General features: G+C 39.7%; 1 protein-coding gene and 1 pseudogene across 4 annotated transcripts in view; both read right to left on the reverse strand.

Annotated features, from left to right (window-relative positions):
- Window positions 1–3,523: 3,523 nt before the first annotated feature.
- Window positions 3,524–25,595, reverse strand: part of RARS2 (arginyl-tRNA synthetase 2, mitochondrial) — an 82,049-nt gene continuing 59,977 nt past the window's right edge. For all 4 annotated transcript variants that reach the window (XM_059083132.2, XM_067011439.1, XM_067011440.1 and 1 more), the window contains 12 exons: window positions 19,180–19,338; window positions 18,041–18,147; window positions 14,392–14,487; window positions 10,526–10,586; window positions 9,033–9,109; window positions 8,438–8,562; window positions 7,771–7,838; window positions 7,575–7,684; window positions 7,025–7,120; window positions 6,026–6,100; window positions 4,093–4,156; window positions 3,524–3,642 (listed from right to left, as the gene is read on the reverse strand). In XM_059083132.2, coding sequence (XP_058939115.1) covers window positions 3,556–3,642; window positions 4,093–4,156; window positions 6,026–6,100; window positions 7,025–7,120; window positions 7,575–7,684; window positions 7,771–7,838; window positions 8,438–8,562; window positions 9,033–9,109; window positions 10,526–10,586; window positions 14,392–14,487; window positions 18,041–18,147; window positions 19,180–19,338 — 1,125 coding nt within the window. In that variant the 3' untranslated portion in view covers window positions 3,524–3,555. The remainder of the gene's footprint in view (window positions 3,643–4,092; window positions 4,157–6,025; window positions 6,101–7,024; window positions 7,121–7,574; window positions 7,685–7,770; window positions 7,839–8,437; window positions 8,563–9,032; window positions 9,110–10,525; window positions 10,587–14,391; window positions 14,488–18,040; window positions 18,148–19,179; window positions 19,339–25,595) is intronic.
- Window positions 16,518–17,955, reverse strand: LOC131768202 (Y-box-binding protein 1 pseudogene; annotated as a pseudogene).

Below are 25,595 nucleotides of genomic sequence, written 5' to 3' on the forward strand. Positions count from 1 at the left end.
ATCACTATTTGTATTGTAGATATGACCATTAAGATAATGCAAAAACGGGCTTCCCTGGTGGCTCAGTGGTTAAGAATCCACCTGCCAATGCAGGGGACACGGGTTCGAGCCCTGGTCCAGGAAGATCCCACATGCCGCGGAGCAACTAAGCCCATGCGCCACAACTACTGAGCCCGTGTGCCACAGCTACTGAAGCCTGTGTCCCTAGAGCCTGTGCTCCGCAATAAGAGAAAGCCCGCGTGCAGCAACGAAGACCCAACGCAGCCAAAAATAAATAAAATAAATTTTAAAAAAAAGATAATGCAGAAACATAAACACAAGCCCCAAACATTAAATTTTTAATTTTCTGTATGTTGGAATTTTATCAAGGCTCTTTGGTTGCAAAAAATGGCTATAAACCTCCTCCAGCTAGCCTTAAAAAAAAAAAAGGAATTTATAAGGACTGCAATCAAGGTTGTATGGCTCTAGGTTGTAGGAATTAATGAACAGCCTTTTCAGAGAGCTGCTTTCAGAGACTTGGCTTTAACCATCACTGTCCCTTGTGTCATTTTACTCAAGATTCAAATATAAGGAAGGAACTTACCTGGTGCTCCAGTGGGTAATAAGACTCCATGCTTGCAGTGCAAGGGGCCCAGGTTCCTGCATGCATGCTGCAACTACGAGTTCACATGTCTCAACTAAAGATCCCACATGCAGCAACTAAGACCCGGCGCAGCCAAAATAAATAAATAGATATTAAACCACCCCCCCCAAAAAAAAACACACCAAATACTAAGGAAGCTACCACAGATCAGGGAAGGGGAATGTTTGTTCAAAGAAGGGGAGGGAGATATTGGATGTGTAATAAATATCCCAACTTTTTACTCCATGGCTGATTTGTGCTAAGGAAATACTGATGATACTTTAAGTAGAAAATAAACAATCTGGAAGATAATTCACTTAAAATTGGAGTCTTTTCTAGGATTAAGAAGGTATACCATACTTGCCAATATAAAACTGTGCTCATTCCACTAAAGAAGCTTTAGTTCATGCTAATTTGCTTCTCTATGCATAAAATTAGATTGTCATTGGTATGCAGAAGATTTCCAGTAGCAATAGTTAGAATAAATTACAACAGATCTGAATGGAAATTCTCAGATGAGGATAGCTGTAACCATCAAACAGATCACAGCCTACTCATGTTTCCTAAGCAGGTCACACAAAATATACTTACCAATATGCAGATACATGAAACTTTGAGAAACTCCATTTCAAATATGGTTTAATGGACTAATTTTTACAAATATCCTAATTCAATATCTGTAAGGTAATTCCTTGTTATTCAAATGTGTTCAATGCCCCAGTTCACATAGTCTGGTAAGAGTTACCTGTATACAGCCATGAAAAGTATGAGACCTGTTCTCTGGGAGTAGTTGTCAGCTGTATTGACAAAAGAGCTCAATTTTGTTCTCCTGAAATTTATTAAGAACAGTCATAATTCTAAGAAAATTGAGATTTTTCTTCCTCATCAATTTTAAAACATGGAAACAGATAATCTCAGTTATAAGAAGAGTCTCTGGATGAACGGCACTGTAAGGAATGTCAAGGCAGAGGAGATCGGATGGCAGAGTAGGAGGAAGTGGAACTCACCTCCCCCCGTGAACACATCAAAAATATATCTACATGTGGTGAAAAGATGCTCATCATTGCTAATTATTAGAGAAATGCAAATCAAAACTGCAGTGAGGTACCACCTCACACAAGAACGGCCATCATTAAAAAGTCTACAAATAAAGGCTGGAGAGGGTGTGGAGAAAAGGGAACCCTCTTGCACTGTTGGTGGGAATGTAAATTGGTGCAGCCACATGGAGAACAGTATGGAGGTTCCTCAAAAAACTAAAAATAGAATTGCCATATGATCCAGCAAGGTTGGGAAGGAATGGGAGTCTGGGATTAGTAGACGCAAACTATTGTACATAGGATGGATAAATAACAAGGTCCTACTGTATAACACAGGGAACTATATTCAATATCCTGTGATAAACCGTAAGTGGAAAAGAATATGAAAAAATATGTATAACCAAATCACTGTATGGCAGAAATTAACACAACATAGTAAATCTACTATACTTCAATAAATATTTTAAAAAGTAAAAAAATAAAATCCTATCTTATCTATCTATCTATCTATCTATCTATCTATCTATCTATCTATCTATCTATCTATCTATCTATCTATCTCCATGTGGAACAGTCTCACTGAAAACTAACTGGTAACTGGCAGAAAGACTCCTGTATAGCCAAGGCTGTAAAAAAGATCCACACAGAATCGGGTAGGAAGGGAAGAGAAGTGAGCAGCTTGGGACCTGTGCCCCTGGGAGGGGACTCAGAAAAAGGGAGATCACACGGGTGGAGATCCTCCCTGGAAGTAAGCAGTTCAAGCCACATATGGGCACCCCAGCCCTGGGTCCGGCACAGGGAAGGCAGCCCCGTGGCTGGTCAGAGGGCTGGTGGGACGGGAGGGCTGTGGGAGGGCTGGACACTGCTCCCGAGGAGTGTGCACGTTTGCGCACAGACACAGTAGGGGACTTGTACTCCCACTGGTGGTGGGAATGTAAATGTGTGCGGCCACTTTGGATAACAGTGTGGAGGCTCCTCAAAAAACTAAAAATAGAACTACCATATGACCCAGCAATTCCACTCCTGGGTATATATCTGAAGAAAACGAAAACACGAATTCAAAAAGATACATGCACCCCAATGTTCATAGCAGCACTGTTTACAATAGCAAAAATAGGGAAGTAACCTTGTGTGCATCAACAGAAGATGTGGTGTATATACATGAATATTAGCCATAAAAAGAATGAAATTTTGCCATTACCCAACAATGTGGATGGGCCTAGAGATTATGCTTAGTGAAGTCAGTCAGAGAAAGACAAATACTCCGTTATCCCTTATATGTGGAATCTAAGAAATAAAACAAACAAATGAATATAACAAAACAAAGACTGACAGCTGTAGAGAACAAACTAGTGGTTAGCAGTGGGGAGTGGGAAGGGGGGAGGAGCAAGATAGGGGTAGGGGCTTAAGAGATACAAACTACTATGTATAAGATAAGGAAATAATACATTGCACAGCACAGGAAAATATAGCCATTGTTTTATAGTAACGTTAAATGGAGTTTAATTTATAAAAATATTTAATCACTATGTTGTACACCTGAAACTAATGTAATATTGTAAATCAACTATACTTCAATTAAAAAAGAAAAACAAAAAACCCTCAAGCCAGAGTTTAAACTCTAATCCTTTGTCTCTGGTAGACCACAATGACTTTAAAAAGACTTAACTTAGTTTAACAAAAGTCTGTTTAGTACTTATTAACCATGAGGAAACTCAGAAGATTTTTTTAAAAGATAAAGATTTAATAAGTTGATAAATCACTTAATAAAATATAGACAATAAAATATACATTCTGACATAGAATAATAGTTTCAGTTCTATTCTAAATAGCAAGGCATGTAAGAATAGATAACTAGAATTCATTTAGTATTTTAAAAGCAATTTTAATTAGAAATTACATCTTACATACAGGTGTTATTCCAAGAAGTTTCATTCCGTTGGCTAGGACTGAGCGGACAGCTCTGAAAAGATGAAGTCTGGCCTACAAAATAAATTCAAGAATGATTCAAGGTCAATTCAGTAACACGCTAACTGTCAGTGAATAGATAAAATTGCTTTTAGAAGTAATTCTAACTTTCTTCTAATCTAAAGTAGAACAGTATCTCCAAGTGCCCTAGGGTTTCCTGTAGGCAAAGGAAGACAAATTCCTAGAATTGTTGTGGAGTGGGAGTAACAGTAACACCATTAAGTATAGCTTCAGGTAAGGGGAACTAATCACCCTATCACTTGATGTAGGAAAAGGTGTTTCAGGGTCCAGTATGTTGGAAAGTAACATTGATTGTTACAGCCCAATTCTAATGATTACCTTGAGTGTATAAGTACACTGCTGTAGTTGAACAACAGGATGCTATTTTAGAAACATTTACAAGACTGACTCAGTAATAAGTCTGAGGATGCTAGAGATTCCACGGCAAAACTTAGCATAACATACCCCGGCCACTTCAGGAGGACTGTTTTTTATGTGTAGTGTTTTGTGTGCCACCGCTGCAAGATGACTGAAACAGGAAGAGAATAATCATGATTAGGACCAGCTAATTTCCTGTGTAACATATAAGCTTGATATCTAATCTTACTCCCTCGACTTAGAGAAATCAAAGCCGAGAGCCACTAAAGGATATTTCCAAAGTTGGAAAGTTGAGGCTGAATTCACTGCTTTTCAATAACTGGCAAAGTGAAACACACGAAACTCCGGTTTTAGATTTTTGGTCTTGGTTCTACTAATACCAGGTGGTATTATGATTACAGTTTCATTGTTCTTAAGATTATGATTTCATTGTTAGTTTTACAAGTATAGGGGATTCTTTTCTAATAATTAGTTTTCCCTTATTTAGGCATCCCTCAAGATGAAATGTATAACACGGTCTGGCCTGTCTCCTGTACTGGGAGGAGGTGGGGTAAGACTAGTTATTAATCCACTCTGCATACACTGGCCACTCTTCTTTAAAATATTTTTTCTGTTTAGGTTATGGCAGCAAGAAGAACAGTGCCAGAGAAATGATGCTTATGACATCAGTTTCAATGATTAAGTGACATTTAATAAGACTTTCTGGCTTCTTCATCTCTATATGTCTAAGTGGAAATTAAAGGAAAAAAAATCTATAAATCTGGGGAAGAAAGGTAAAAAGCATATTCAAGAAAAAAGTCCCAATAAATCTCTGATTTCAGTAAATCTTGAGTAAAAGCAAATACTTCCTTTCTTAAATAGCTTTATGAGAAGATACAACTGTTGCTATAAAACTCAACCTCTATTCAAACTTTCTAAAACAGCCACCGTGAAATTTCTATCCAAGTGTCATCTACTCGCTTTCCAATTCATTGTCTACCCTCTATCAGACTGACTTTTCTGTGCCTCTGCTTAAAACCTTTTTATGGACCCCACTGCCCTGAAAATAAGTCAGAATGCCTTAGTACACAACATACTCATTCTCTCAGAAGTTCTTTTATTTTTTATTTTTTAAACATCTTTATTGGAGTATAACTGTTTTACAATGGTGTGTTAGTTTCTGCTTTACAACAAAGTGAATCAGTTATACATATACATGTATCCCCATATCTCTTCCCTCTTGTGTCTCCCTCCCTCCCAACGCCCCATCCCACCCCTCTAGGTGGTCACAAAGCACCAAGCTGATCTCCCTGTGCTATGCGGCTGCTTCCCACTAGCTATCTATTTTACATTTGGTAGTGTATATATGTCCATGCCACTCTCTCACTCAGAAGTTCTTTTAATGTATCATGTTCTTGCTCAACTCTGGGCTTTTCCCTCCTTCTCTGCCACCTTGCTTCTCCTGACTAACATCTACTCCTCTCCTCTGAACCCTCAAGGCTGGGCTAAGTGCCCTAACATTGCCCCTCGTGTCCAATCTATCCTAACACGTGCTGTACTGTGACCACCCATGATGTACCTATTGGTTCCCATTCACTAGACTCCAGTGACCAGACCTTCAATCACTGGATGAATGAATGAATGAATGAACATTAACTGCTAATTTGCAAAGATGAAGCAAGAATTCCTGTAACTTAAAGCATATAATTTTTTAGGCCAATGGATCTGTCTATAGGAGACTTTTTTTTTTTTTTTTTTTTTTTTTTTGCAGTACACGGGCCTCTCACTGTTGTGGCCTCTCCACTGATACTGTTGTGGGGCACAGGCTCCGGACGCGCAGGCGCAATGGCTATGGCTCACGGGCCCTGCCGCTCCGGATCCTCCCGGACCGGGGCACGAACCCGTGTCCCCTGCATTGGCAGGCGGATTCTCAACCACTGCGCCACCAGGGAAGCCCTATAGGAGACCTTTAGATGAAAGAAAGGTCCTTTGTCATATCAAATGTCTTTTAATACCCCCAAATAGCAAGTTTATAACATACCTTAGAGTTAGAAGGTAACTGACAATGTGCCTGGGTTGAAGGTCTCGGGCTGACCTATAAAGCACCTCGTCGAACCTAACAGAGAGACGACAGGAGCGGTTGGCAGGGGAAGGCTGGGTGCGTATGACACTAAGCTAAGATCTATGGTATAAGGGTGACTTGATATCATTAATGGTAGAAGATACATGAAAAAAGACCGTGCGTAAATTTGAAAGTAAAGGCATGTCTTTCTTTCTTACAAGTTCCTTGATGGCAGGTACTTTCTAAATCACCTTGAGACCCCACAGGCCTAGTCCAAAGCAAGGACTCCAATCATGGCTGTTAAATGTACGAAGCCTCTGGCCATGCTTAGGAACATAATCTAGCAAACAAGAGTCTACTCACTGCCAAGAAAACCAGGTTGGCTTATTTTTCCTCACAAATTAGCCAAATGTTAGTAAACTAACCCCTCATCCCAGGAAAGAACCACTGACCGCTGTGTGGCAATCAGAGAAACAGGCCTTTTTGCTGCTCACCCTCCATATCCCTTCCAGACACTCGTCAGTCTCTCCTGACAAGTCTGTTCACCGACAATGCTCACGAGAGCTCAGAAGTACGGTCTCTGGCCCAGTGTATTTGAAGCTGAACTGAAACCAAGAGGCAGATGAAGGAAGGGCTTAGGGTCTCAGGCATGGCGCACAAAGGCAGGGATTTTCCTTCACTTCTCACAGAGGGTGAGAAGATGATCGTTTGTACACTAAAAGGTTATGCTTTTACCAGGCTTTACGTTCTCACACCGTGACCTAAAGATGTTAGACACCTGGGCTAATTCAATGGTGATAATATTTTTTAAGCCCAAGGATTAGCCGTGAGCACGCCCTCCGTCTGCTCCCAAAGGGCAGGCGATCACTTTTTGGTCACACCTTTGGAAAAGCGCCATCTAGAGTCACTGGCCTGTTGATTCCAGTGGTCAGCAAACTACAACAGTCAGAAGCAGACTTGAATGTTAGGAAACTGTACCTGAGAAGATGCTGGAGAATGGAAACAGACTGTGGCTCTTGCAAGCAAGCAGTGTTGAAGTCATTTAGATAACCACATCCAAAAGCCTCTTCCAAACTGTTATCACAAGTTTAAACACAACAAAGGATTAATCAAGTCATCCTAGGACTCAGTTGCAAGTGATGAACATCACCTCAGAACACACAGTCTTGCTTTCCTTAATATAGTCCTAGACTCGGAAGCTACCATCATTTGACCCGGTGCCTCAGTTTTTCCTAAATCTGTTTCTTCATCTGAAAATGGAGTATACTCTATGGCAGGGTTATTCTGAGTACTAAATAAGGTAATATACATAAAAGCATTTCGTTTCATAGGTGTGCAATACATAAATGTTTAAAAAAACCCCACAAGATCCAAACATAATAAGAGGTCTACTGTACTTCAACTAGTTTTGAATGTGAGATGTCGGAGAAGCCCAGAAAACAGGGCCTTTGGTCTCGGAATCACTCCATCCAGACCCCACCCTGGGAAGGGCAGAGCGGTCCAGTGCTTCCCTGCAGGCCCTTCTCACCTGTGGAGGCGGGCGTGTGTGTACTGCAGGAAGACTCCCGTGTCCCCGCGACTCTGGAAAACACGATCCCAGCTGAACTGATAGTCAGACAACAGGAAACCTCTGAAGTCCTAAAATGACAAGAGGAAATCTTCAGCGCTGGGATTTGTCCTAGTACCAAATAAAAGGCTCTCCCGGGGAAGCAGTCTTCACAGACCTGAATGATGAGGGCTGCGAGCCCCACCCTCTCTGCTGTCTCCTGGGGGTTCTCCAGCTCTCTGGTGGCTGAAATAGACAAAGGCAGCTACTTTAACCTTGCATGAAACTGTACAGAATCCAGGACTAAAGTGGAGATAAAACCTGACAAAACCATATGCTGACAGCATCAAGAATAAACAGGTGTACAGCAGGCAATTAACTGTCCTAATGTGGGCTGATTTAACTTTGATAATGATGTTTTCAAGCCTTTGTTAAAAGGGAAGAAACACGAATTTATTTTTCTTACAAATATCCCTTGTAAGACATTAGATAGAGCTGGTACTTATTTTTCCAAAGGTGAAGGTTAAACAAAGCCATAAGGACTTGGGACTTGCTTCTGATTATGGAACACGGGAACTTTGCATAAGCACTCCAACCGTGGAGTGACAGTGCTGAAGCTGCCCAGGAAAAGAGGCTCAGGGTGTATCAATTCCCATTACTAAACTGAATAACAGCCCAGCAGCAAGTCTAGAAATTCTGGCACCTCGAATCAGCAAAGCTATTTGTGCCAAGATTTATGAAAGTTCAATGGAGGGACGGTCGTAATAAATCACACTGCACAGAAGTCCAGCAAAACATAAAAGTGCACGTAGGTTATGCCTGTAACAACAAAAAAATGAATTCACTCTTAATAGAAGCCATGTTCTGTAGCATCCTCAATCGAATCTCTTTTAGAACATCTTCCAGAAAAGTAACGTCTCCTCTTCGAGTCTTCATTCCCTGCACTACCCCAAAGGGCACGTGCTGACACCTAAAATGGAGCAGGCACTTAGTTCACTGACAACTGAAAAGGAGCTGGTGATCAAAGAATATAACAATACCCGTATAGAGAATAAACAGTCTTAACTTTAACTCTCATAGAGGTTTTAAAAAATTAATAAATTGAAATATGCTGTGACGTATGCCACAGAAGATGTTAAACACACAGCTTCATTTCATAATCACTAGCATATGATTAAATTACTAGTTGCCTTTATGAAAAAAAGGAGATGGGAATTAAGAATTTTGAAAATCAAGCCACTGAGAGATGTCTAATAAAACCAGTTATTAAATGTTTAAAAGCTAGAAATTAATATAACCAGGACAAAAACTAGCACAAAGAACAAATTTGCTTTTTCACACGAACATCTTGAAACAAAGAAGTGAAGTCTGAATGAAAATCTTTAACAAGTTGCTACATTTTTGGACATGGCTGACCTAGCCATGCAGACAGTGCGGTACCTTTCTGCCCAGTCATATCCCATGATCTGCAGCATCTGGAACACTTGCTGAAAATGCTTTTTTTGCCCTTTATCTGTCTTGAGAAAAAAATGTATTTAAAATAAAAGAACACTGATAAGTTAACTACAATAGGGTGGACATAAATCAAATTAAAATATTTGAGTTTTGACAGACTAGAGTCACTGTCAGTGGATATGTTTTAAATAAGCACACAAAGCGGATGCCACCAGAAGAAGGTCTAAGGTGAGTCCTCTAAAAGAGAAGGAAGTAAGAGCTGCAGCACTCCACCGAGTCAGGAAGGAATATGAAATTTAACCTTCCGGGTATTCTATCTAAATTCCTCCTCTCTCAGCTGTTATGACCTTTATCTCCAAGAAGGCCAAAGCTAAGCTCTAAAAAGATATTTAATAGCAACTTTTTTCTCCTTCGGGGAAAGGGAGGTTGCACACAGAAAGAAAGGAAGGGAAGAGGAGACTAGAATATTACTCAGTATAAAAGGAACAAACCATTGACACATGCAATAGTTTGGGTGGATCTCAAGGGCATTCATTACGCTGAGTGAAAACAGCCAACCTCAAAATGTTACCTAATGTGGTTCCATTTATATAACATTCTCAAAGTGACAAGACGGTACGATGGAGAACAGAGCAGTGGTTGCCAGTGGTTAGGGTTGGAGGAACGCATTGCCATACGAGAGGTTGTTTTGTGATGGAACAGTTTTGTATTCTGAATGTGGTGATGGTTACATGAATCTACACGTGATAAAATTTCATACCCCCCTCCACCATGCCCATACACAAGCATGTGTAAAAACTGGTGAAATTTAACTAAGGTCTCTACCAATGTTAGTTTCCTGGTATAGACAAAGTATGATGGTTATGTAAGATATTATCTTTGGAGAAGGCTGAAGGCTACATGGAAACTCTACCATTGTGAAACTTCTGTGAGTCCTAAAAGATTTAAAATAGAAAGTTATTTTTAAAAAATGCATTATAGTGACATGTACATATTTGTTACACATAACCATTCATTTGGGTAATTTTTTTTTTTTTACTACGAAGCAATGTGAACTTTTTAATATTTAAGTTTATTTATTTATTTATTTATTTATTATTATTTTTTTTTGTGATATGCGGGCCTCTCACTGTTGTGGCCTCTCCCGTTGCGAAGCACAGGCTCCAGACGCGCAGGCTCAGTGGCCATGGCTCACGGGCCCAGCCGCTCCGCGGCATGTGGGATCCTCCCGGACCGGGGCACGAACCCGTGTCCCCTGCATCGGCAGGCGGATTCTCAACCACTGCGCCACCAGGGAAGCCCAAGTTTTTTTTTTTAAACATAGTGTTTGCCACCATACATACACTTAACATTGAATCATTTCTATAGTTTGATAAAATTATTTTTGCCTAGTTTTTCAACAAGGCATTCAATTTCTATCTTTGCAGTTTTCATGAAGTAGGGATCATAACCTTTTGTTCTTTATTGTGATTACTTACCACATAAATCATTTTATCAAAATTGTACTTGTCCATTCGATCTATAGCAGCTGCAAGATCTCTGAAAAAAATGGCCATAGATTAAGAGTTACTAAGCAGATCTGGGTAATAATTTGTTTTACCTATTTAATAGTAATGAGGCTTTTCTCATTAAGAACTACTGTTATTCCAAGCCTCAGGTATAGTACCCATGCTTATATAATCCCAGTACCATACTTTGATACAAAGTAGTAATAACAAAAACAGCTTTGGGAAAATAATTATGAAAGTGCTGTGAAAAGATCAAAAATAAATGAAAGCTCTGGGACAAGTAGTAATAATAACTAAATAGCTCTAGGAAAGGTGTGTGTAGGTAAATGTTTTATGATTTGTTAATTAAGCCTCTACTGGAAAGGATTACCTTCCTGTCACTTTTATGCAATATACTTTCTTAAAGAACATATTTAAAACATAGGTGATATAGTATCTTCTAGCTACTCTTCCAACGTCTTGGATCATTCGAAAGCAATACTTCCTAAAGCATTTAAAAAGACCATAAATTACTTTGACAAAAATTCCACTTACCTCTTATTTCTGGTTAAGGACAAAATACCCAGTTTGCACACAGTACAAAGTATTTAAAAACAAACCATAAACTATAAAATTTTAAGTGAAAAATTTTAGGTGCAAATTATTTAAATACTGAATTTTAAAATTAGAGCTAATTAACTTGTGGGGAATATAGTTAATAACTATGTAATATCTTTGTATGGTGACATATCATAACTAGACTCACCATGGTGATCATTTTGAATATACAGAAATACCAAATCACTATGTTGTGTAACAGGAACTAAAGTAGTGTTGTAGGTCAATTATAATTTAAAACCAAACAAACTCATAGAAAAAGAGATAGGATTTGTAGAGTTTCAGAGGCAAGGGTTAGAGAGGGGGGAGGAATTGGATGAAGGTGGTCAGAGGTACAAACTCCCAGTTATAAGATAAATAAGTACTAGGGATGTCATGTACAATACGATTAATAGAATGAACACTGCTCTTTGTTATGCATGAAAGTTATTAAGAGAGGAAATCCTAAGAGTTCTCATCACAAGAAAATTTTTTTCTATTTCTTTCGTTTTGTTATCTATATCAAACAATGGATGTTCACTAAACTTATTGTGATAATCACTTTGTGACTTATGTAAGTCAAATCATTATACACCTTACACAGTGCTGTATGCCAATTATATCTCAATAAAACTGCAAGAAAAAAATTAAAGCTATTTTTGCTTAACAATACATGACACTGGGAGGCTTTTGAGGATTTTTAAAGTTCCTAGATCTTCTGAAATGTTGGGGATCATCAAAATGTCATTGGTACCTACTTCAGGATCCTGATATAACAGAGCAAACGCCCCCTGAATTGTAAGTGTGGAGTCTTAACCCCTGGAATGCCAGGGAAGTCCCCAGAGCATGCGTTCTGAATGGAGGCAAAAACTGTCTCATGAGGGACAAAAAAATCTTACTCTATTTATGTATAAAGCACATATATGCATACAATACATACAGACACATCTGTGCTGTTAAAATTTCATGAGGATGGGCAAGTATAAAAAATATGGCTAAAAAGCCTCCTGAGAAGGGTTATAATTTTAAAAAAAGGTTGTAAAATACTGATACAGATTATCCCCAAAATGAAGTCACAAATATACACCCCCATTATATTTTTTGATTTGAGCCAAGCACAAAACAAAGAAAAACTTTTTGATCCAAAGAAAAAGAGATGAATATAAGAAAAAGTCCTAGGTTGAGTTTGTAGAACCTGAATTTGAAAGCCGGAGAGGGCTTCCCTGGTGGTACAGTGGTTAAGAATCCACCTGCCAATGCAGGGGATACGGATTCGAGCCCTGGCCCGGGAAGATCCCACATGCCTTGGAGCAACTAAGCCCGTGCGCCACAACTACTGAGCCTGCGCTCTAGAGCCCGTGAGCCACAACTACTGAGCCCGTCTGTCACAACTACTGAAGCCTGCACTCTAGAGCCCACGGGCCACAACTCCCGAGCCTGCGAGCCACAACTATTGAGCCCGTGAGCCACAACTACTGAAGCCTGCGTGCCTCAAGCCCATGCTCCACAACAGGAGAAGCCACCGCAATGAGAAGCCCACACACCTCAATGAAGAGTAGTGCCTGCTTGCCGCAACTAGAGAAAGCCCGTGCGCAGCAATGAAGACCCAACACAGCCAAAAATAAATATAAATAAAATAAATAAATTAAAAAATAAAAAGCCAGAAGAAATGCCAGGTCATTTAGTTCAGGTCTCTCTTTTCACAAAGTAGGGAACCATGGCCCAGAGAGATTAAGTGATGGTCAAGGTCTCAGAACAAAAATTCAGGTCTCCAGCCTCACCCTGTGCTCGTCAGTATCCTCCTGCATTTTTCTTTGTCTGTTATAACAACTCCCTTAATTTACAACCACACACATAGCTGTATTCTATAAGGAACCCATTGAAAGGACAGAAACAACTACAGTTAGAACAAGGTGAAAAATCAAACATTTCAACAAGTGGCAAAAAGATGATTCTCCCAAAGAAAAAAGGGAAAGTATAGGTATTAAGGTAAATAAACAGAAAAATCTGGACCTAATGATAGCCCCCCAAAAGATACCAGATAAGGATAGTTATAGAATCTTTATGACATGGAGCCTCTATTCTGAGCAGACACATTTCTTTCTTTTTTTTTTTATTTGAGTATACCTGACTTACAATATTGTGTTAGTTTCAGTGATTCAGTAGTTTTGCAGATTATATTCCACTATAGTTTATTACAAGATAATGAGTTTAATACCCTGTTGCTTACATGAGTAAACATACTTCTTATAACCACTACTCAAAGGTTTATTTAATCTGTTCAGCAATAATTAGCTGGCACAAAAAAAATATTCTACTGTGTATTTTTTTGTGTCTAGAAAAAGAAATGTACCTCTTAGATATACAGGGTCTTCTCATTTCCTAACTCCAATTGTATGGAACTGATAAAGAGAAATGCCAAAAAGTAACAGAAAATAAGAATGATTTTTCTAAGGGACAGTAAGAGAGGCAGTTGGTTGTTTAAAGGTGTTTGGAAAAAAATGATGGTAGTTAACAACAACAACAAAATATCATTAACTATGCTACAAAAGTGGTTTGTGATCCAACATAAAATTCTAGCCCAGGAAACACTAGAACCTTTTGCTAGCAGTGCTCGAGTACGGCCGTGATTGCCTGTGTGGCTTTTTTATGGTCCTGTCTTCTCCTTCCTATTAGCTTTGTCCCAGAAATAAGTGTGCTTGATAAACCCAGTTCTTACTGATTAACAGAGACTGCTCCTTTCCCCAGGGGTTGGTCATGGAGACAGATGAAAAAATATAAGCGGCATGGCCTACTTCTCCCTCGGTCTATTTTACCACAGTCTGAATGAGTACAGGTACTTATATGCACATAAGATGATCTTTACAGAGTGAGGATACCACTGAGCCAACATGAGCACCTTTTAGTATACGTTTTCTATCAATATGCAATTATAAAATATTTATAGTTGGCTATGAGGTACTTCAATTTTATAGTTTGTAGAACAATGTATTCACCTGTGGAAATCCTATGATGTTTAACTAACTGTAATCAGTTTTTCAGTTACTTTTCTGATGATATTAAACCTCTGCAGAAACTATAAATGGCCATAAATAGAAATCCAATAAAAATATTTTGAGTGATGAGACCAAAAGAGTTTAGAAATCAGGATTTGGATTTGGTAACAGTTTTGAGAATAGAATGATTGTCTTAGCATTAATCCTAGAACAAAGAAAGTGAAGTCATGCATTCTAATGATGAGGTTCACACAAGACACAAACCTGGTTGCATAGAGAGACGTCCCATTGCTTCGCATTACAGTACAAATTGAGGAGGGGTCACCATTCCCTGACAGATCCACTACAGCTGTGCCTTTTCTAGAAATGCAAAAAGGTAACTCTGAAACAACATAATGAATTAAAACCGTTAATAGTATAATGTCTATAACATTATCTTTGGCAAACCAGAAGCTATTTTTATTTAAGTAGCAATAAGTGGTGTAACCAACAATGAAGAAAAATAAGAAGGAATCTGACCTTGAATGAATCTATAAGAGTAGGTATTCTGTAATTAATATTTATTTATCTTTTAAAATTCTGTACTCTGGATGAAGTACTTAAAAGTCTTTAACATAACTAGTTGAAAAATGAGATTTCAACTTCTGTTTAACCATGAAACATCACGTTCTTCTAATCCAAGTTACTGTGACACTCAATATTGGGCTAACTTTTAACATGCAAGAAAGTACCCTTGAGTAATAAAACCACAGAATTTTGTTACTGTCTTTCCTGCCTGATGAAAACTTAGAATCTGTATATGGCGATCTAAAAATTGTCCTTAAGGACATTACTGAGGAGGTCGTGAACCACATTCTCCATGTCTTTCTTATAAGGATGACGAGCTCTTTGTTACTATGAAAAATGGCACTTTTAAAAAAATTAATTTTTATTGGAGTATGGTTGCTTTACAATGTTGTGTTAGCCTCCACTGCACAACAGAATGAATCAGCCGTACACATGCAGATATCCCCTCCCTTTTGGACTTCCCTCCCATTTAGATTACCACAGTGCATTAGGCAGGAGTTCCCCGTGCTATACAGTACGTTCCCATCGGTTGTCTACTTTATACATAGCATCAATAATGTATATGTATCAATCTCAGTCCCCCAATTCCTCCCTCCCCACCCCTTCCCGCCTTGGTATCCATACATTTGTTCTCTATGTCTGTGTCTCTATTTATACTTTGCAAATAAGATCTATACCATTTTTCTAGATTCCACATATATACATTATTATATGATATTTGCTTTTCTCTTTCTGACTTACGTCACTCTGTATGACATTCTCTAGGTCTGTCCACATCTCTACAAATGACCCCATTTCATTCCTTTTTATGGCTAATATTCCATTGTATATATGTACCATGTCTTCTTTATCCATTCCTCTATGGACATTTAGGTTGCTTCCATGTCCTGGCGATTGTAAATAATGCTGCTATGAACATTGGGGTGCGTGTGTTTTTTTGAATTATAGTTTTGTCTGGGTATATGCCCAGTAGTGGAATTGCTGGATCATATGGTAGTTCTATTTTTAGTTTTTTAAGGAACCTCCATACTATTTTCCATAGTGGCTGTATCCATTTACATTCCCACCAACAGTACAGGTGGGTTCCCCTTTCTCCACTCCCTCTCCAGCATTTATTGTTTGTAGATTTTTTGATGATGGTCATTCTGACCGGTGTCAGGTGATACGTTGTTGTACTTTTGATTTGCATTTCTCTAATAATTAGTGATGTTGAGAATCTTTTCATGTGTTTGCTGGCCATCTGGAAAAATGGCACTGCTAAGCAACTGGTTTGCTTCTGTGTTACACATGACTAGGCTTCTATGAATGGTGCCATTTGTTTGGCTGACAGGAAGCTCAAAGCTAAATTAGAAATCTACCTTAAGCAAAGAAGCAGAATCCCAGTGTGTGTTACATGATGTACTAATATCATCCCTGACGTCCTATTATTTTTTCTGCCCCGCTTCTTGATTTCCTCATCTTACTCTTTCAAAAGCTTGGGGTTGTAGTATACCCTTAAAAAAAAAAAAAAAAAAAAAGCAATTATTTAAGACCTTTATTAACAGGTGCTTGCAGTTGGTTGACTTTTGAAAAAATCAAGTTGCAAACTTTTATTATAAATTAAAAATGAGGTTCTTAAAAATTTCAACTCGACCAGATATGAAATAATTTAAAAACCTTTGAAGGTGTATTGAGAAAATCCAGGCTTTTTTTTTTTTAAACACATTTGTCATTACCAAAAAGAGACGTCTTTAGGTAAAAATAATAAAAACCCCATGCTGCATAGATAATGCAGATACTTCTAGTTATCTAGTCAACAGGCAAAAAGCAAGCACTTAAGGTCTTCATCTCTAATCTTTTGTTCATTTATTGCTGGAATTTAATATTCATTTCTTCTTGTTGGATGACTAACCCGATGATGGCAGAGATGGTAAGCCGGCATTTTCTCAGCCCTGCCCTGCTCAGCCTCGGGAGCCTACGCATTCTCAGCTGGTGGATCGGCTGCTTCTGTCTCTTCGCCATCTTGTGGTTTAGGGTTTTCTGGGCGTCTGCGCCTGTAATTGAAGTTGCGGCGGTACCGACGTTGAGGGGGTTGCCGACCTTGGGTCTCCTCTCCTTGATTTTCCTTATCTCCTTCACTGCCGTCCTCTCTGCGCTGTCTTTGGCGAGGAGGGCCTCTGCGGAACGGTGGTCTATAACCCCGATACATATTGTCCCACTGGTCTGCCTTGTTCTCCTGCACCCTGGATGTCAGCACCCTCCATCAGCTCTCCCCGCACAGGAGGGTGGAACGCTGTGGTCGACGCCCACAGGCTCTCCGCACGCAGTACGGTGGGCGCCTGCAGTAGGGCCGCCGCTGTCGGGCCCGGCCTTCGGGGGCACTCTCGGATCCCTCCGTCTTTTCCCCTCTCTCGCTGTCCCGGTAATTCTGCTGGAGGTTGCGTGGAGGCCCCCTGCGACGCGGAGAGCGGCTGTGATGGTTATGAGCTGGTGCACGTGTACGGCCTTGTGCTGGACCCCCCAGGGCCTGCAACGTCTGCTGCCCGCACCCTCTTCTCCTTCAGCAACATGGAGCTCCGTAGTCTCTCCGTCTCCTGCGCCGCGAAGGCACTTCCCGGGTTCTTCTTCTTTACGGCAGTCCGGTGTACACATACATCTTCCTTGGTGTCGATCCTGTTGCTGAAGCCATATCCGTTTCTTACACTGAACCATTTTATGTTCCCAGAACCTTCGCTGCGATGACCTTCTTGTCCCCTGCGGCGGGCGCCGCCGATGCGAGGCCGCCCTGGCCGCCGCCGCCCGTCGTGCCCGGCTCGGTGTCGGCAGCGCTGAGGGCGGCTTCTAGGTCTCGGCCTCGCTGCTCACGGCTGCGGCTCCTCCAGGGCTGTGATGGCAACCAGGCCCGCGGCGGCGGTGAGGCTGCTCGGGGCTCTCTGGGGGCCGCTCTGGGGGCCGCTCTCTGCTCCTGCCCCCCATCGAACTCAGTATACCTGTTTTTATAAACTGCTTTAAATCCTTTTGGAACAGGATGGAATCTTTACAAAGGCAGGGTTGAGTACAAAGCGTTCTATTTCCCTTTTCCAGTTACCATTATCAGCTGGTGTGACCTTGGGCAGGTCACTTATACTTTCTGTGCTTTTTTCCTCATATGTAATGACAAGATAATATTCTTTCTCCCAAGCTTACCAGGATTTTGCTATGGCAGCAAGAGACACCATGTGGGAAAGTACTCTGAAGAGCAAAAAGCACTGTAAGAAATGCCAGGAAGGCTGCACACAACATCCTGCTCTCCTTACTGAGAGAAAACGTCAATACCAACTTCAAAGCAGAATGAATAACTTTCTAAAGAACAGTAACCTGATCATACATTGTTTTCTGTAGGAGTCCTTTACTGTCCAGCAACTTTAAGACTTCCTGAGATTTTTCACGATAAAATGATTCTCCCGAATATTCATCAAAGTGTACTCCTAGACGCTAAAAGGATTTGGAAACAAAAGAAAAAAAAGTTACGCATATGTCCTATTATCTTACCCTAAGACAAAATAGGATGTTCTACAGTCAGACAGATGGGGAAAATAAGAATGAAATCAAGTCACTGCGTGACTCAAACCTTCCTAACGGCTCCCCCGCACGGTCAAGCCCCCACAGTGGTACTGTGCTGTCCAACGTGGGAGTTGCTGGACACATATGGCTATTCAAATTCAAATTAAGGAAAATTGAAGATTTACTTTCTCAGTTACGCTACTCACACTTCAAGTGCTCAAGGGCCACATGTGGCTAGAGGCTACCATATTGGACAGCAGAGATCGAGAACGTTTCCACTGCAGCAGGAAGCTAGACTGGACAGTCCTGTAAAATGTCCTACATCCCGCCCCACTCTACAACCTCTTCAACCTCCTCTCTCACTTTTCTTCATCTTGCTTCCTTACTCCAGCCGTGTGGGATCTTTTCTGAAACTCTCTTCAGACAGCACCCCTGATCCCCCCCTTCCCCTGCTTCACTTGTCTCCATACATCATCACCACCTAACAGACTGTACATGTTCTTGTTGAATTTGCACTGCTTTGAATTTGTTCAATCTGCTGTGTCCATGCTGGAGTGTAAAGTCCATGAGAAAAGAACTTATATCTCTTTTATTCACTGTTGTATTTCTCCCACCAACATGTTTTTAGACAAACAAATTTATAGCCATCACATATATGCCTAAGGAAGCAAAAGAAGAAAAAATGATTAAGAAAAAGTGAAGGAATGATAGAAGAGAAGAGAAAAGCCATCCTGAAATGAAGTATCAGGATGTCACTTCACATTCAGCCTGTGAAGTTCACAGGCTTTATTTTGTAGCTCTAGCTTTCAGCCCAAAGAACAATATCTGAGTCCCAATTATCAACTCAGTGACAAATGACAAATCTGTTCTTAAAATATGAGCTTCAGAAGCAACCCTCCTACCCAGGAGTACCCGTCAAGAGCTGCACCACCATGACAGGAGAGCAGGAGAGTGGGCGGGCACCTTGTAAATCCGAATGTACTCTTCTATGCTCAAGTCCCGAAATTTCTGCCAGAGTGCAAGTGCTTGTGTGTCGCCCAGTTCCAATCGCTGGAAGAACTCATGTGCTGATTTTGCTACATTTTTATCATCTGCTGCTTCTTTATTAACTTGTACATAAACCTAAAGGCACAATAGTACATTAAATGAAGTACATTACTAGTCACTGTTATCTCCAAAAACAAAAAGAAGAAAACAAACAATCTGGAGAATTCTCATTTAAAGGTTATACAAGTGTGCTCATCACAGAGTGTAACCTTTTCTTCTTTTCTTTTTTTTTTTGCCATGAACCCTTACCTTAGTGAGCCCTAATTACCCCTTCTCAAAATGCATAAAGTAAAATACATAGGATTATAAAGGAAATAATTACATTGAAATACAATTATTCAAATTTTAAAAAATATTTGTGATATAGAAACAGAGGAAAGTGCTAAATTTCTGACTGAGGTTACTGAAAATAATATGTAATTTTTTCTTCTCATCCAAGTTCACAGATCCTTAGGTTAAGAATGCCTGGTTAGGGACTTCCCTGGTGGCGCAGTGTTTAAGAATTTGCCTGCCAACGCAGGGGACATGGGTTCGAGCCCTGGTCTGGGAAGACCCCACATGCCATGAAGCAACTAAGCCCGTGAGCCACAACTACTGAGCCTGTCCTCTAGAGCCCACGAGCCACAACTACTGAGCCCGCATACCTAGAACCCGTGCTCCGCGACAAGAGAAGCCACCGTGATGAGAAGCCCACGCACCCAACAAAGAGTAGCCCCCGCTCGCTGCAGCTAGAGAAAGCCCATGCACAGCAACAACGACCCAACACAGCCAAAAATAATAAATAAATTAAAAAAAAATAGGGACTTCCCTAGTGGTCCAGTGGTTAAGACTCTGCACTTCCACTGTAGGGAGTGCAAATTCGATCCCTAGTCTGGGAACTAAGATCCGACATGCTGCACACCGCAGCTAAAAAAAAAGAATGCCTGGTTTAGACTAAGCTAGCATTACTTCTTTAAAAAAAAAAAAAAAAGTGAAATTATTGCTGCAACTTCTCTGAGAAAAGATTGAAGCTAGTAGTATGGTTCAATCTGGAAAAGAATAGGCCACAGGGTGATTCAGCCGTTGTTTTAATGAAAAAAATTTTAAACTCTTCTCTAAATCTGCAAAGAGCAGAAAAAAACAGGTGATTTAGGAAGAACTTTTGGATAGTTAGCTTAATTATACTCCAACTTGGGCTCTTGAGAACTGTGTGGAGCAGTCACTTCCGGAGTGTTTTTGCACCATCTGTCCTGGCTGGCTTAGTTCTGCCCCAACCCAATGAGAGGAGTGCAGTTGGATGGCTTGTTAAGGGCTCTTCCAGTTCTAGGATTCTGTGTTCATAGAATCATTTTCCAGTCTCTAAAATGCAAGGTTAATAAATGACATAAAAGTATCAACACTACAGCTCAAGTAATATTGAAGTTATGCATTAGGGACTATAAAAATTTTACTTACAAGTTGTAACTCACTTCCAGGGTGAAACACGAACAATAAATTTACCATCCTCATATTGTTTCCCAGAAAGCTATTAAAGTAGCATGAAAGTAATAAAAATTGGCAAATAAACTACCAAAAAATATGAGGCCTCTAAACTCTTACGGTAAGATCATCAAAATATCATGGCAGCAGCACTTGGGTAGCAAAAGTGATTTTATTGCTGGAGAATACTTTAGGACACAATCATAATGTGGCTTATACCCACTAGATACTACCAACAAAAGGGGCAGGGCATTAAACATCTATCTCAAGCTAAAAATGTCTCACCTTTCATAGATGGCTCATGTTAATTATTGGAATGGCAGAAGTAAATAAATCAGTACTCCTAAATTAAGGTTAAAACTACCTTATCTTTTTTTTTTTCCTCTTTAAAGCATATTGTGCAGAAAAGAGTAAATGTAGCAGGCCTGGAAACTGTTATCCTTAAAATGTGTTGTTTGCAAGATTAGCCCTTGGCTGGCATTTGGGAACTTGAATTTTGAGAACGTTCCCACCAACCTAACTGATAACAGTGGCTCACGGTGCCTAAACTCTTTATGCAAACAATATGGTTTATGCCAAACACCTGCTTTCCTTCTGGGAGTTTGGAATTTTACTGCATGCTACACGGGGGGTGCCTACATATCAACCTCCAGTCGAGGTTGATATGTAGGCACAGGTCAGACTTCCTGACCTTTGAATGACCTATCCGTTGACAACTGCGTAATAGTCCAGCCTACAGGAGTAAAGATATATATGTGTCTATAAATGGCTTGTGATTCAAAGTTAATCTCTCCCCCCTTCCCCCATCTCTCTCTTCCCATCTCTCTCCATCTCTCTCTCACATACACGTGTGTATGTGTATGTGTGTGTATTCAATTTCTAATCAAATATACAAATAATATCCTTATTTTCACAAGAGGAAAGGTATTAGTTTTTTTAAATCTAGGACCCTAAACTCAAATAGACAAACATTTAGAAATCTAATAAGTGTTCAAAATATTGATAAGAATATTTTTAGAAAAAAATCACCAGAGTATTTTCCCTTTCTTAAAATTTAAAATAGAAATAATTAAAACAAAACAAAAAGCCCTTCCTAATTCTTGAAGAACCCTGGCATTTCAGCAATTTGTAGTGATAAACCAAACATTACTGAAAATCAACTGATACTATCAAACAAGAGAAGAGCCTTAATTAGCACTTAAGAATCTGCTTGTAAATGCACTATATAAGACTAATTGTTAACATTCATCAACGTTTTAGAAAAGAAATGCGTTTTCCTTCACAAAGTAAATTTTACACTCTGCATTTCTGACATTATAGACAGTTTTTAATCTACAGTTACCATGAACCCTCTACCCTTAGAAAGTATGTATTCTTTTTTTTTTTTTTTTTTTTTTTTTTTTGCAGTACGCGGGCCTCTCACTGTTGTGGCCTCTCCCGTTGCGGAGCAGAGGCTCCGGACGCGCAGGCCCAGCGGCCATGGCTCACGGGCCCAGCCGCTCCGCGGCACATGGGATCCTCCCAGACCGGGGCACAAACCCGCGTCCCCTGCATCGGCAGGCGGCCTCTCAACCATTGCGCCACCAGGGAAGCCCAGAAAGTATGTATTCTGAAGACAGCTCCCTTTTGGGGTTAGATCCAGACTCAAAGGAAATAAAAAGGAAATTTTAATTTTGGATATGATAAATAAGAGTGTGGCTGAAGAAAAGTGTTTCTGAGAATGGAAACAATTTTTCTTTTTAGTTACTAGAAAGCAAAAGCCAGCTGTATTTGTTAGAGAGTAAACTAAATGCCTGAGACTTCCTGAAATGAATATTAATCCTTCCTTTTCACTATTTCTAGATGTTGGGATTGCCAAAAAACATGACATTTTATTTCTAATTTAACTGATTAATTATAATCAGCTCTTGGGATGACCTGCCCAAATGTAAAGAAATAGGTGTGAAAAATTAAAGTAGCAGAAAATGCTCTCACTCCCTCTTAGTCTTATTAAATTTGATTCTAGAAAATCATTAGCCACATAGGCACAGCTGAATTCCTTGGTTGCAGGGCTCTAACCCCATCCCTGGTTATTTTTGTCTTTAAAACTGAGAGTAACTGCTAAGGATGGTTAGCATAACTTGGACACTAAAGACCCTTTTATCTGAATATTTATTTGTCCTCTATCTTAGAATGCATTTAATTTTGATCTCATTTTTAAAGAAAATAACATGTATCAAATTCATGATTATAATTCAAACAAGCTCATTTTCAGTTTCATGTATTGATTGGAAATTTCTCTGGTTGAGACTGATTCCTGATGTTAAATGAAATATTAAAGAAATTCAAGTTAATATAATTATAATTTAATACATCAAACAGCTAATAAAGTCAAAACTTCCTATGTAAAAAAATAACTCATTTGAAGTAATTTATTAATTACCAAATTTCTCATTAGTACATCATTAGCAGCATATAAACAGCATTTTACCATCCCTTCATCTTCTTTTAATGTTTGGAATCTCCTATTTTTATCCTCTGTACATACACAATAACATCCATGATATCTTACACCTTTATCCAAGGGTGATAATTACTAACTTGGAGATCACCATGCACTCGTGCCTAATAAATACTTTCCTCATGCTGAAAACTGTTTTTCATACATTTCAGTAGGGTGAGATAATGACTGAGCTCTTAACATGTATTCTGACCTTGCTTTGTATTTCTATCCTTGCTCTAAGAACACTCAGAGGACAATGGGACACTGTAGTGCTGTCCCAGGGGAGTAGGGGTGAGGGAGAAAGGCACGTGGCTTTGCGGAAGATGGTCAAGAGCAATGGTGAAGTGGAGAAGCTGCAGGGAGAGAGGAAAGGAGAACTGCCTGGACGGAGGAGGAGCTGAGGGAAACACTCCCGGGAACAGGAGCTGAGCAGCCCCTCAGGTGGCAGCAGGCCCTCAGAGGGCAATGGTTCACAGTGTCCCCACACAGGGAGGCTGGTCTCTGGGCCTGTGGAACTGGGCCACAGCAAGACCTCCAGGTGAAGTCTGTCGAACAAGCAGAGGCTTGGGTACCGGGCCTGTGAGTCAAGACCAATGTGGACTGAAGCCACCCTGGGATGCACATAAGAGCCTCAGTGTGACCTTGGAGGTGGGAAACCCCTAACACTGACTTAAGCTGAGTCCCACCGCTCTCAAAAGTGATGGCTGCGTTCCAATCTTGGTTTAGAATTTAAAAGCTATTTCTTGTAGGTAAGTGTTATAATGAGTAAAATCCACACCAACCATAACAGTCATTTTTCCTGAAAAAAGTAAAGTGACCTAAACCAACAAATAACTTTTGAATTCAATTCTTTAAAAAATAAGAATTTTTAACTGCATAAATAATCCTATATATGTCTAGAATCAATTTAGTCTTGAATTACTTTGAGAAGTTGTTTTGAGATTCAAAAGCCAGAAAACACATGGTCTCTTGATGAATAGACACTTCCTCCACATTTTAAAAAACGGAAGCAAGTAAACATTATCACTCATCAGGTTGGTTGCTTTGGTCCTGCCCTATTTTCATTACTTTTCTTTTTTTTTTTTTTTTTTGCTACTGATACAGGGAAACTCAGGGTGAAGTCTGTTATCTAATACTACCTAGTAATACATCATCTCTGACTTTCTATGTCTTTTTTATTAAACGCCCATCACTGTGATTACCTCAAATCCTTTCAGAAAGGGGCAGGGTAAAAATAATGAAATACTATAGGGGTCATTTTGAAACTTTAAAAATGCCAGTGCTATGGTACAGGACTAAAGCATATTTTATTGGCATGATATTTACCTTTTAGGAGAGGCTTCTCATATTTCAGAGGAATTCTATAGTTCGCAAAATGCAAATTAATATGCAACACCAATAAGTCAAGTTCTAAAACCTTCTAGGGCAACGCCCCCCCAAAAAAACCCAAAAGCAGAAAAAGCGGCTGGGTTATACGTTCTTAGAGGCACAGTGTTATCAAGGTCAAGTAGTTTAAATCTAGGAGGAACCCTGAAAAATTACTTTTAAAAATTATTAAAACAGATGAGTAAATGATGACTCCCATATGCCCATGATTTAGATTTACCACTTACTAACTTATCATAAGAAATTACTTTTAGATACAAGTGGAAAGCCTTTTTGGTAAGTATTCCAAAACTTACTACAAATGTTTTCTTTGAATCAACAGTGTGAATTTTAAACAGCAAATATTTATTTAACTCATAGGCTGATTCAGGGGGGAGGAACTATTAAAAACCACTTCCTGTTTTGTGACAACAAATTAGAACAACTAAAGGAAAGGTTTCAAATGTTGTCTAACAAAAGTCCTAGGTCTATGCACAGCATGGCCAGATGTCCTGGGACAAGAATGACTACAGGTGCAGAGAAACACCAGTAATAAAGCAAAGCACAAATGTGGAAATGCAGCAGAGAAATGACTGTAGGTGTAAATATTTTCATCACAGAAAAGAAATGCTAACACTATCATATAATATCAATTCTAACCTGGTCGAGAAACCAGAACTGGGGGCATACTGATCATGGTGCAATTTAGAGGGATGTAGGCCACAAAATCTGCTCCTGGATGGCCGAAGCCAAATTCAAAACAAATACACCAGAAGGTTGAAACTGCCAAAACTAAACTACTAGTTGTGCCCTTGGTACGGCAATTCAAGGACGAAAGAAAGGAAAATGCTTTGTAAGTAATTACAACCACTGGAAATGAATGGCTCAGAAAGGTATTCCATAATGCCAGCGGGGGGCGGTGCAGTGCAGTGCAGAGAACACTCCGGAGCCAAACTGCCTGTGTTGCAAACTTGGGTCTGGCCCTTGGGTTCTTCATCAGTAAACTGCATAATAAAATAAGTTAGAT

This window comes from Kogia breviceps, chromosome 13 (genome assembly GCF_026419965.1).
Source record: "Kogia breviceps isolate mKogBre1 chromosome 13, mKogBre1 haplotype 1, whole genome shotgun sequence".
Classification (NCBI taxonomy): domain Eukaryota; kingdom Metazoa; phylum Chordata; class Mammalia; order Artiodactyla; family Physeteridae; genus Kogia; species Kogia breviceps.